At 40.0% G+C, this 13,407-nt stretch overlaps 1 protein-coding gene across 1 annotated transcript in view; it reads left to right on the top strand.

The window, feature by feature from the left end:
- Nucleotides 1-2,291: 2,291 nt before the first annotated feature.
- Nucleotides 2,292-13,407, top strand: part of SEMA3A (semaphorin 3A) — a gene marked incomplete at its 3' end in the record, with an annotated part of 166,621 nt that continues 155,505 nt past the window's right edge. The window contains exon 1 of the mRNA XM_080638137.1: nt 2,292-2,418. Within this exon, the coding sequence (XP_080494263.1) occupies nt 2,307-2,418 (112 nt within the window). The 5' untranslated portion in view covers nt 2,292-2,306. The remainder of the gene's footprint in view (nt 2,419-13,407) is intronic.

Here is a 13,407-nt window from a genome sequence, read left to right on the forward strand (position 1 = left end):
CTTATGCAACTAGAAGTAAATTGAGTGTAACAACATCATTGTAAAATAATGTGCTTTATAAGGTCCTGAATATGGTGCAACTTTTGTGTTTTGTTTCTAATTGTTTGCTCAATACAAAAGGATAATTCATTAGGCCAATTCACCAAATAATCTCAAAGTGACATGAATTCCTTTGCAGAGTGAATGTCTGTAGCAAGTAATCCATGGAAAACAGATAGGCATCTCTTGTCATTTTGGAGCTCTAATCCACTGCCCGGAGCATGAAAATGCTCAGGATAACAAGTGTGGGAATGACAAAAATCAATATTATTTTTTTAATTTTATTTTCTTAACGATGCTGCTGATCAATAGAATTGCTGAATCTGGCAGATACAATGCCAAGGGATTAATGAATTAAGCTCAGGAAGCAAAAGAATTTGTTAAAGAGGAGAGGGGAAAAGCCCCTTCTTTTCCACTGGTGTGTGAATATTAAGCAATGAAAGCTGCAATGACAGAATTTTAGCCCTCGCCTTACCACAGCACCAAGCCTTGTTCTGCAAGAGTCTCTACGTTTTAATTAGAACCATACTGACACCCGCATTTTCAACTATGAACTTCAGTTTGAAAGTTAAGACTATTTCCTAAATGCTGGTTGAGCAGCTAAGTCTGAAGACAGAAAAAGGACTCTGCTCTGTGAAATTCAGTGTGGAGTGGTCACCATCGGTGGGACTAGATAACTGGTTTTTAACCCTTAGGAAATAGTGGTAAAAAGAAAAGATCTCACTGAAATACCATAGACTCTGTCACCATAAAGCACCCACAGACTCTTTATTCTGTACAAGTACAAAATAAAGCAGGGTCATCACACTTCTCTGATGATGCTAAAGTTTTGTAAAGGTCGACTGCCAGCATTTCTGTCAATATTTCATTAGGAATGTAATACGGGGTGCATATCTGTGTAAGACATTACATTCCAAAATGCACATTAAATCGATATTCAGCACAGCATGGAAAATTTAATAAACCATCACTCACTAGAAGGGGGCTGTTCAGACGTGTGGGAGGGGAGAGCTTAAGTTTGCTTACATGTTTGTATTTACAGCTCCTTAACATTTAAATACCTCTGGGGATTTTGTGTGTCCTTTTGTTTAAACAAACAAACAAAAATCATTACCTAGTTCCATAGCATAAAAATATAAGATTAAAATAATCACACAGCCCTGGAAATTGGAAGGTTTGAAAGGCTTTTAACTTACAAGAACACTTCAGAGAATACTCTGGTGTAATTTATAAGCCCCTCCAGACCTGTACATGTCTTGAACTCATTGTTGAAGTGGGCTTTACTAGGAATTTCTCTCGCTGAATTGGAGTAGTGAAGGAGGTGGGGAGGGCAGGAGGGTTACAGCAACCTTCCTTAACAAGGCTTTAAAAGCTTCAGTGGTAAAGTTATGCTGATGGAAGACTTTGTTACTTGTTTTTAACCGGGAGCAACCCGAAGAGGATTACGTTATGGGCAGGAGATCTTATTTATGTGGGCAGCAACATCGTTGTGTCGTGTCGTTGTTGTTTTTAAAGGGGGACGTACATCTTTTAATTAGAACCGTAAAATGAAATTAACCCCCCCCCCCAAAAAAAAAAAAAAAAAAAAGAACCACCCGAACCTGGAGATTGACACCAAACAGCTCGTGAAACGTATAGCTCCGTGCCTTTCCCGGGCTGGGTGGAGGTTTCTGTTCTCCCCTCTCATCCTGCCGCGATGTCTTTCGTTTTTCCTTTCCCCCTCCTTTCTCTCTGCATGTGCGGTGTGACAGCGGGGGGAAGGGGGGGTCGAGCTTCCCTGCGCTCCCATTGTCAGCTGCTCTCCCGAGCGCGGCTTGAGCCGGTGTCCCCGGTGTGGCTCCACGTGAGCGGGGAGCGCGGGGCCGCCGCCGCGCCCGCCCCTACCACCAGGGACCCGCCCGCCGCGCGGGGCAAAGGGGCGCCCGCCCGCCCCGGCCCCTGCCCCCGGCCCGCGCCGCCGCCCGCCGCCGCCGCCGCTCGCATCATGCCGCCCCCCCGCCCGCACGCCACTCGCGCCCGGGGGCTGCCTCCTTTTCCGGCCCGCGGCGTGTGCGTGAGAGGGGCTTGAAGTTGCCCCGGCGGCGGCGGCGGCGAGGCGGGGGGCCGGGGCGGCTGGCGGCGGCGGCGGGGCGCGGCGGGGCGCGGAGCCCACCCCCATCACCTGTTACCTCCGCTCCCCAGGTTGCCTGAAGTTCCCCGGCGGCACCCGGCAGGACGGGGAGCGTCGCGGCTCCGGCTTGCAGGGATCCTACAGTGGCTGCTGCAGCATGGGCTGGCTCAGGGGGATTGCCTTGCTTTCCTTGGGAGTATTACTAGCAGGAAGAGTGAACTGCCAGCATGTGAAGAATAACGTGCCAAGGCTCAAATTATCCTATAAAGGTAAGTCTGTTGTTCTCTCTCTTATTCCCGGCTTGCTTCAAAACCTCCCCTGCTTTGCCCCGTCGCTGCCTCCCCTCCCCACCTTCCTCCTTGGTTTTCCTCATCTTCCAAAAAGGGGAAACTGGCATTAGGAGGAATTTCTAAGGAAAAGACTTAAAAAGCCCCTCCGTGCTACGGGCGGTACCACGCAGTTTAAACACAGACAAAGAAGAGTTAGTTGTATTTGCAGACAAGGACTCCGGATCGTGCTGATCCGTGGAGGATTTTATTTTCAGTCTTGTGCTATTTCACCGGACTTTACTCTTTAAAATGATGAGACGTGCTTGGCCACCTAGCTAATCTCTCCCGTGCTGGACATGTAGCGCAGCCCCGATACTGGGTCTCCTTCAAACAGCGTGGAATAGATGAGGATTTATATTTTCCCTTTTTTAGGCATGAAGTGGTTAATTTTCGAGTCATGAATATTCAGTTCGTACAAATCCGACAATCAGATGCCTAACATAAGCAGTAGATGGTGGGTTTGCCAAGAAACTATAAACTGAAAAGAACAGATCAGTCCAGAAAAGAAGGAAAGGACTATTATGCACTAGAAAATGCTGCCTATGGATGTTTAACGCAGTGCAATTTGTTTGAACTGGGATTGTTTTCGGTGTAGTCTCATGTATTTCATTAGAGATCACAGGGAAGGCGTAACTAAAGAGAGAGCTGTGAGATTACGTTTACGTTTGAAATTGTGTAATGCCACTCACGCTGCAATTGTCAGTAATTAACTTTTGTATAACACTGCCAGTATTAAAGGAGGACTCTGTGGTAGGCAGACTCTGTTATATCTGCATAGTTCTTCTCAAAGTACATTTGCAGAAGGATTCACCAAATCCGGAGACTTGTAACTGGGGAAGAAGTTTAAAATATACGAGCTGTAGAGTGTTATTTCTAAAAGGGAGATGTAGACATCCATGTATATCTCTATATACGTGTCTCACTGAAGAGCTACCTGCCTTCTCACAAGTCTCAGATTATTGAAGGTTGAGAGAAGGCGCTGCAGTTACGGTTCTGAAGGAAGGGAGGAAAAGTAACACACTGCTTTTACCATGGAAAAAGAGGGAACATGTGTGTGCATGCCTGGTCATAGATGTCAATCTCATCTTACAGTACAATACTAATACATATCTTGCCAGTAGAAATACATTTTCCAGTTTTTTTTCACCTTTCTTGTGCTGCAGTTGAGAGGGAGGAAAGTCCTCTCTGATACGATGTCAGGCGTCATCTTCACACTCCAAAGGAAAAAGAAAGATATTAAACACCTGCAAAACTTGGATGCACTGTGTGAAATAAATGTGTGTGCAGGGTTTTATTGAAGAACACTTCTATGCATGTTTGTGTGTGTTTAAACTTGAAAAGATATGTATGGAAAGAACACTTTAAGCTGTTCAGGATCTGTTGAGTTTTCATAAGAAAAGGCATTAGTATTTAACACAAAATTGATTATTTTGAATGATGGATTCTGAAAAAATCTTCTACCATTACTCCATGTCATGTCAAAAACTCATTAAAACCTTCTTAATTGCTTCCAAACTTTTACAATCATACTGAAACTCAGATGAGTCTATAGAAGCATAAATGCTATAAAAATATCCAGTAAAGAGGTATAACGGCTAATTAATTATTGCTTTTTTTTTTTTCACCCTCTTAAAGTTTATTGATGGCTCAAGTCTGCTACCCCTGTTCATACTGACTGAATTCACAGAAACTAATTTGAAACTGAATGATAGTGATTTTCTCTTTTTCTTTGTTTTTTTTTTTTTTTTCTCCCCATTTTCTTTTTTCACCCCCTGGTACTATATCCCTATACAACTTAGCAACACTTTGCTGCTCTGCTGATTGGTTGTTTTCCAGCTCTGCTCTTTTTTTGGAGAAAAGGTCTCATTTTAATTTTTTTTTAATATATCAGACATCAATTTTAATATACAGTCACTTCTATATGAGCAAAACAGGAAACTGAAAGGAACATTGATGCTGTTTTTGTAATTGACAGATCATCGTGAGAAGAAAACAAGTTCAAATGTTGAGCAGCCCTGTTTCCTATCTGGCAAAGTAAATGCATGGTTAATTCAAAGCAAGTTAAAAGTCTGAACACTTACAGGAGTTCACACCCTGGCCTTTGATTCACGTACTTGACTTAAAACATGTGTAACCCTAAAAATCAGATCAGACTGCTCACATGCTTAATGTTAAGTACCAGTGTAAATGCCTGGCCAGGTCAAGAGGAGCGTGTTGCCCGTGCTGACACATTGATCTCTAAGTGTGGGGATACCATTATTCATGAAGGAAGGCTAAGCCTTATCAGCTGGTCCTATTCCAGACAGATTTTGCTTCCAGCAGAGTATTTTATGCACAAATCAATGTGAACACCTTAAGTAGGAACAGACTTAAAAGCTGTAGGTATTAAAAATATGTCTTTCAGGCCCTGACTGAATACCTAACTAATGCTAATGTCTATCTCTCAGGGTATACCTCACTGCTGTGTGACTATGTGATATTACGTGATTCATCTCTAGTCAAACTGCTTGCACTTAGGAAAAGAAGCTCCCCAGTTACTTACCCATTCTGCCTCTCCATAAAGAGCTGTGGTTGTGTAAAATAAACTTATGATATAAAAAAAAAAATTACACAAGGTAAAAAGAATGACCCAGGTGACTTCTCTTTTGAGTGACTGTCATTGTACTTTCTTTTAACAGCGTGCTTGTTTTTTGCCTAAACAAATACCTTGGAGCTAATTGTTGGTGCTTTATTTCAAAAGAAAAGCAAGGATGTATTTTACATTCTTGTTTTTCTCAACTAATTAGATGTCAAACATGGTTAAAAAGCTCAGGCATTTCCTTGGAAAGTTAGCAAAATGAGTCATGAAGGGTTAAATCCCTGCCAACCTTGATTTCCTATGGTCACTTGTTTTCAAAGGTCCAGTATTAGCTGTCCCATTTCCCAGGTTGCTGGACAGAAGTTTTGATGAACTCTTATTTTTGTTTCCGCTTAACTTCTTGTCACACAATCTTGCAGTAGATTAGAAGCATCCTATGGGGCATGTTGTGGATAGGAAGAGGAAGTGTATAAATGCATATATTAAGGCCATATCTGTGGTCTGAAAAGGTTCTTTCTGTTTATTGTAAAACAGAATTCTGGTTATTTGGTTTATATCACCTTGATTTCAGTGGCATATTAAAGGAAGAAGATTTGAGGAGAGCGCTTGAGAAATCCTTGTCCAGCCGGAATCTGTGGTGAAACTCCTGTTCAGTAGCATCAGGGTTTTGCTCCATTTCAAAGTTTCCAAGCATTTTCATCTTGATTCATGGATTGCAAAGGTTTTGCACAGATAATGTTTATATCCTTATTTCAGTCAAAGGGAATGAATATGATTAAAGGCCTGATCCAAAGTTCATTGAAGTCAGTAAGTTCTGGATGTGGTAAAACCAGCTATAAATCTGAAAGCTCAGTTAAGCCCTTCGACCTCTGAGCTCTTCTTTTTGCATCCTTCAAAGATGTTGTGTCCTTATGGTAAAGTAACAAGGAACGTCATTGTTGATATGTCAAAAGTAAAGGAATCTTTCCTTGAAGAATATAAGGGTTTTGTTGTTGATCTTAGTTTGTTTATTTGGGGATATTTTGTGTTTTGCTTTTTTTTATCTCATTGGCTTCAATTTCAGTGTCAGTTTTAAGTCTCTATAGTGTGTCACTAGGTCACAGATTCTGTTCAGAAAACTCTTGAGCACAAAGTTCTTGGAAAGATGGTGATCAAGTTCAGTTTGTCAAGTTTAAAACAATAAATATAGTCTTAGCTCCAGATGGATTTCTTATATTGTTTATTGTTTCCTATTTTCTTTTGCTGTCCTCTGCATGATGGTAATGGCACATAGATAGAACCAGCTACAGTAACCTTTCAATATAAACATATAAGTCTAAAGAAAGAAAGAGTTTCCATTAACGATTCTTTGATTTACAGATTTTTTCTAAGGCAACCCCGATTTTTGTCTCCACAGGAGTAAATCTTGTAAACCCAACTTTCTCAAACCCATCTGTCGCATCCTATTTCTCTATTGAAAATTATTAAATGCTGTAAGTATGTTTTGTAAGAGTACATGTGTGGTTCTCTTTTGTTATTGTTGCTCAATTGGATACATATTACTTGAGAATAAGTAACTGGAAAAGCATTGCACACAGATTTATCTCTCTTGCTCTCTGGCTCCAATTCAAGCCATATTAAAAATAAGTGTCCTGTTTAAAGTTGCAGTGATAGTGAGAACTTCTCCATCCTTGATGTGCAGTTGATTTACGTTTTATATTATGAATTTTGATCCAAATGAAAACCTGGTCCTAGTGAAAGTAATGGTAAAACTTTTGTCATTTTCAATCTGGCCAACATGCCGTGACACGGGAGGAATGACACCACACTGAATTACCTGTATGTACACTCATGTAAATATGATGCCTGGCTTGTAGTTTATTGACCCAGTCTGGTTGTAGTTGACGATCTGCCAGTGGGTTTAATTGTGGTTTTTCCTTTCCATCAAACTCTATAACTCACAATTCAATACTTCCGCAAATATTGGGCAAACAGGACGAAGTGGGAGAAGTAAATTAGGAGAGAAATATTGGCAAAGGTGCCTGTCTCTCTTGAGTTGGGACCAGTATTAGCGTTTGTCTCAGATTTCAAGGTATCTGTTTGAAAAACCTTTTGCTTAAACTCCATTGTAAGTCTACCGTATGAAGGAAAAGCCTCTCCAATAAGCCTGAAAAGGAGAGAAGGGCAGCCCAGACTTAGGAAGAAGACTGTTAAGGAAGGCAAACTGGTGATGTTTGCAGTCTAGGCATGGGTTTGTAACACACTGCAGCTCCTACCATTCCTGATGGCATTTCTGCACGGCTCCAGCACTCTCAAACCTCACTGTTCAGTCCGTGCAGGAGGCAATGAAGATGTTTGATACAGCCATAGCCTCTTCACCCTTTTGCACCCAACTGATGAGTCCTCCAGAGAAGATCTGTTTGTTGGTCTTTATAATACTGGTTGAGTGGGGTCTTCATGAGACTTGAGAATTGTCGGGGGGAGGGTAGGACTACCCTGCCTGGCCCACAGCCTGACAGGAGGGAGAAGCTGATGGACGAAGTGCTTAAGCTCAGATCTTGCCTATATAGGGAAATTTTCAGCTAGCTAATTAGGGCCTGAAACAGACAGTGTAATTGGAATAAGGAGAGTGAAAACCTAGCCCAACATTCTCATTTTGTGTTTCCAACTATCCCATTTAATTCCAATGGAAAAAGCAGTTTTTGGCTTACAGAGCCTCCCTTTTCTGAGAAGCTGGAGTTCTCTATAATTATTTGCGCTGTATGGTTTGCAAATGCCTAAATTATTTATTTATGGAAGGTGCCATATTGACAGCAAGGGAAACTCTTTTGCTGTGGACAAGGTGTGCAGCACTTACTGTTTGTTACAGCATCTTTAATACTCTAACCTAGTGAGGAATTTAGACATCCATAGTTACACTGAGCTCAGTGGAGCTACTGTGAAGTCTGCCTTAAACTTTACTTCTGTGCATGAAGTTTTTTGATCCGGACTGACGTACCTATCTGTTTATGGTTTATTCAGGTGTGTATTTATTCTATAAGGCATAGCAAAACAATATTTAAATAAGAAACTCAATCTTTGCAGGTCGCTACAATGTAAATGGGTTATTTATGATAATCTCTCTGGTGTGTGCCTCTGTATGTATAGAAAGCATTTACATGGAGTTCCACCAGAGAAGAAACCACTAAATTATGTGTATTTTTAACTCTTTCTTTTTGCTTGGAAGTGTTTTTCACTTTTGATTTAATGTATTGCTGTGCTCTGATCCTTTTAATCTGGTTTTGGTTTACCTTTCATCAATTTTGCATACAGCATTTAATGCCCACAGCTGCTATTAGACGGACATCTTTATTATTTACTTCCTCTGGCCTACAGCCTTTTTTTCTCGTGTGCATACCTGGAACACTGCAATGGAAGCACAAGCAGTACAGAGTTACTCCAGTATTTTGAACATTTTCCACATCAGCTGGAGCCTGACTTGACCCTAGTTCAATTTGAAGCAAAACCACATCTTCACCTGAGGCAGTGCGTGAGTGACTGAGAAGAAAACAAATCCTTCTAAGTGGTGTCAATGGCTGTGACATTTTCCAGTTGTTTGAAAGCTAAAAAGGGTAAAATTGTCTTAAGGCTCCCACATGCTTATTTTTAAGCAAATGTGTGGGGTGGACCCTGGCAGCTCTATGTCAAAGTTTTAAATGGAAGTCCTGTAGCTTGTCCTGGTGCTCTTGTTAATTAAAGTTAAATGTGAAAGTTGCTGCTGGTGCTGGTGGGCAATTCAGCGAATTCCTTCCCTTGCAGGATTAAAGCTCCTTTCAGGAATGTCTGCAAGTTCACGGTCCTCCCACATACAGCCTTCATATAGGTTAGCTGCTCTCTTCCAGCAACAGCTGTGGATGGTGATTATAACTGTGGGGATAGTACATTTACTTGACTTTTCCTGTTTTTTTGCAAGTAGGATAGCGCCCCAATGCACAAGAGAAAAAAGGATGGCCACAGCTGTTGAGAGCATCAGAAATCTTAAAGAGTGCTGTAGCCTTTTCTCCTGCACCACAGGAGGTTCTCTGTACTGTCTTTCTCTTTGACTGACATAGTCAGCTACATTAGGCTCTTTTCACTGTCTGTGCAAGGAGAGGTGCTCCAGAGAGCTAATCTTGGGTTAGGCAGACTGAATGAGACTTTAAGGGTGCTCATCGCTTTTTAGTGACTGAAAGGAATTAAGCTTCTTGTTCATTCATTTAGTTTTGTTTTTTTCTGGGAAGGTATCAAAAGAAGGTACCAATTAAATGCTATGGAAAAAATTAGGCTGTATTCTGATCCAAAGCATCCTAATTTAAGAAACAGTTTCACTTAAATGAGTATTTAAAGTTGTATAAAAATCCAGCTGATTAAATTTACGTATGCTGTCAGTATCTATGACCTTGAAGTCACCTGTGACTATCTAAATTTGCTTTAAACTTTCAGTTATAGCAAAAATATGCAGTATGACTATATTCTTCATATTCTTAAAACAATTACCTATCTATCTTACATCTCACATTTCTCATGACTCTTCTCCTTAATAAGCTCATCCCAAATCCAGTGACACATGCTGGAAATGGCTGTCTGAGGCTGCAGAGCTTTACTAATTTAATAGCTTAATCATTCAGAGCTTTCAATAAGCTGTCCTCTCACAAGCTCTGTTACTTTCTGAATGTTTCTATACTTTAAAAGAAGAACGTATTCAAGACTGAGTTTCATGTAGCATGGTTTGCAAATAAAAATACATATGTATATGTGCAACTCAAAGGAGAGGTGCCTTGACCCTGATTCTCCCCTTTTTCAGCCGAACTATTTCAATATTGAGAGCAGAATGAAACCTAATTTAGATTCATGTCTAAAAAATCTAAATAGACTTACAGTTTGGGGGATTCTTTTCTCACTTTGGGGATTACGGTTTGCCCTTGAGCGAGACAAATCTATAGCAACCCCTGAAATGCGTGAGCACTTGTCTACTTTGTATCACATCTCGTTTTCAACCTTCACTATTTTATAACCAAAACCAGTAAAGTCACAAGTACTTGCTATTCTTCTAATGTTTTAAAGTTGTTTGATATTTGTTGGGCTGCCTGCTTATCTCTCCAGCTGGATGTTGCAGAAGCTTTAGAAATGAGCAGTCAAATAATATTCTCATCTTTTAAAAATACTTTCATGCAAAGTTGGATCTTGCAGGGAACAATCTGAGGAATGAAGTAGTTATTTGCTTTCAACTAACTTGTGGAAGGAGGAAAAAGAAAGCTCTCCTTTACCCTCCACTCTAATGAAGCAAAGCTCATGTTGGTTCTGACAGCCCCTCTTGGCTCCTTTTGAAATTCCAGCCTTGTGTGAGAAAAGGACACAAAAAAGCTCTGTGAGATAATTTAAAGGATTTAAAGCTGCCTTTGAAGGGGGAGGGGTTGGTGGCCTTTTCTAGAGGCAACAGATGATAAATACAGCTCACAAGCATCCAAAAGAGCTGCAGAGAGTGCAGGGTACAGCTTTCATCACCAGCTGACACTGGAATGGCAATAGCTTTCCTTTGCTAGACACAGATCTCACTCCTGGCCAAGGCACAAAGTAAGATCTCTTAGAATGAAGTCGAGGTTTCAGGGTGTTAATATTACTTTTTTTTCCTTCATGGATTTCCCATGCTACTTTTGCATGAATGTATAGTCTGAAATGGTTCTGACGCCTGATGAAGCTCTTTTTCTCAAAACACAATAAGGATCATATCAGCGATGATGAGTGTTGCTTTGTTGTATCTGTAGGCCAACTTGGTCTCATCTCCATCATGCTAGGTACTACATAAGGTCTTCATTCTGCTAGGCCCATGTGATGAATGACAGTTCCTGTTGAGTGATCAGAGGGACAACAGAAATGATATCTGGGTGTCTGAGAAAGAAAACCTTATCTTCCAGATGGCTTTTTTTCCCTCATATTCCCTGCTACTATAGCAGATGAATGGCTGTATCGAAACTTCTTGCCCTGATGGCCTTGCAGACAACAATATAAATGTGTTCCTGAGCTACCTGCAAATTGCAGAGTTAGGAAATCGCTTTATTTTTAAATTGCATCTCTTCCAATATGTATCAAAAGTCCATCCACAAAGACAAAGTGAATATTTAGATATACAGGAGGTTATGATAACATCTTCAAAGAGTTCTAGTTGGCACTTCTCTGAAACATCCTAAACATCAGCAAAGAGTATTTGCAGAATGGTGGCTGTGCAGTTACCAGTGTGGGAGGACCCCATCCATACTGCTGCTCTAAATATGTATCCTCATCTTTTGTACTCTAGCCATAAAAACTGACCTCTAGCAAGTAGGCAAGATTTAATTTCAAGTGAAGAGATTCAGGAATCTGTTAAATTTGTAAGAAAGTTCCTCATAGCTCTTTTTAAATGAGTGTTATGAAATAATAATAAATTGTATAGTGAAAATTTTGTATTTTCTCTGCAGCCTGGAGTATTGAGATCAAGATTAACATAAATTTCTAATTCTATTTTTTTTTTAGATTTTGTTTCCCATCTGTGATGGAACTGTAATCCACTGGGAATTCTACTTCCTTTTCTGGCATCCTTTTACAATTTTGTGTCTTTTATCATTCTTTTAATCCCCAGTGGAACTCACACTCTTTACTGGACAACAGTCATGCAAATTAGGAAAGTTTTGTTACCCTCTCCTACAAACAGAAGTTGGAGGTTAACAGAAACCCAGCACCACAGCTGATGATGTACAGGAAGTCTGTACTGTAATGGGAATCAAAGAAAGTACCATAAATGTGAAATCCTGTTAATTCGTTGGTTCTTCTGTGTCAGCTTCTTCACCTGTAAAGTGGTATTAAGTGATCTCATGAGGAATTGCTGGAGGCCAGAGACTTGCCATGCTTATTCAGAGCTGCATCCTACTCTCAGAATAATCCCATTAATGTGTATATTCACAGTTCAGTCAGAGCTTATTTTTGATCAACATACAAAGGCCTTACAGGTACTTTAAAGTGATTATAATAATTATATTCACAGCTGTGTATGCCTGTGACATGAAACACATGCCTATTACCCAGAAAGCATATCTAATTTAATTCCATTTGTATATTCCAAGGGATTCTATACCCTTTACAATGTTTTTTGGAGTATCCACCTCTATTTCACACTAAATACACTGTGAAGGTGATTATAAATGTCTCTGGAAAAGAAAAACCTTTGTTCTTCTTGTTTAGTTTTAAGTTCTTTGTTCCTTGTTTAGTCTTTTCAATACTGCCTACCAAAGGTATTTGAGTACTTGCAAGATCCTGCCTTATTTCTCTGAGTTTAAGATAAGGTTCTCTTTATTTCTAAACATAGCTGATAATCACATTTTAAAATTCAGAAGGAGTTAAAAAACGTGTTTGGTTTGTTGTTTTTTGTTTTTTTTTTTTTTTTTTTTTTTTTTTTTTTCTTGTGCTTAGCAGGCAAAACTAAAACCCTCACTTTGAGCATTTCCTCCTCCCCTTTGCACTCAGCCTGAACATACCTTATCAGGTCACTGGTGTTTAATACTCTGCCCCTATAAGTGTACATTTTCCTTCTCAACAGATTCTGGAAACAAAACTTGTGTTTCTTTTTGCAGACAGCCCTTTTTCTGACTTTCTCTACCCAAAATCTGCCCAGCCTTCTCCAGGGTGAGGGCAGCCTTTCTTAGACACTTAGGGAAATATTCAGTAATCAGTTCAGTCAGTTGTAATTGCCTATCATTTGTGACTCACTCACTGGAAAACTGTTGCTTGACAGCCCTAGTTCAAACCTAATAATGAGGATTAACTGCTATAATAAATTTAGAAGTGGAATTCTGCATCTCTTAAGATTCACATCCTCATTCCTAAAATAAGTAAGAAAGCACCTGTTCCCTTTATCAGGCTGGCCCTTGTGAAAGTAAAATTGGCTGTTTCATGTATTCCACATACCTCAAATGCAGCATTTAAATATTACCTTCAGTGAATTAACTCCAGGAATTTTTTCTTTGCTTTTATACTTCCTCGTGCCATTTACATGATGTAATCGTTGTTTTGAATAACATTCTTTTTCATAATAAAGCACTGGATTTCATGCTATTAATTAAGAGCAAATACAAGATTTTGTGTAATTTTTGGTATACCTTTGATTTTCAGGCACAAGTTTGTAGTTTGACTTGTTAGACTACAGTGTCTTATTTGACCACATGCTACATATCTTTCTGGTAGTTTTGCTGGTGATAGAAGGGCTAAGTCCAGTTCTTGAGGCTGGCAAGCAGATCAACAGAGACTAATGTAAAAGGTCCCTTTTACTCGAGTAAAGAAGCTTTTTAATTCGTCTTCAAAGACAGCAGTATCAAGTGTCATGT

The sequence above is a fragment of the Psittacula echo genome (assembly GCF_963264785.1).
Source record: "Psittacula echo genome assembly, chromosome: 1".
Taxonomy (NCBI): domain Eukaryota; kingdom Metazoa; phylum Chordata; class Aves; order Psittaciformes; family Psittacidae; genus Psittacula; species Psittacula echo.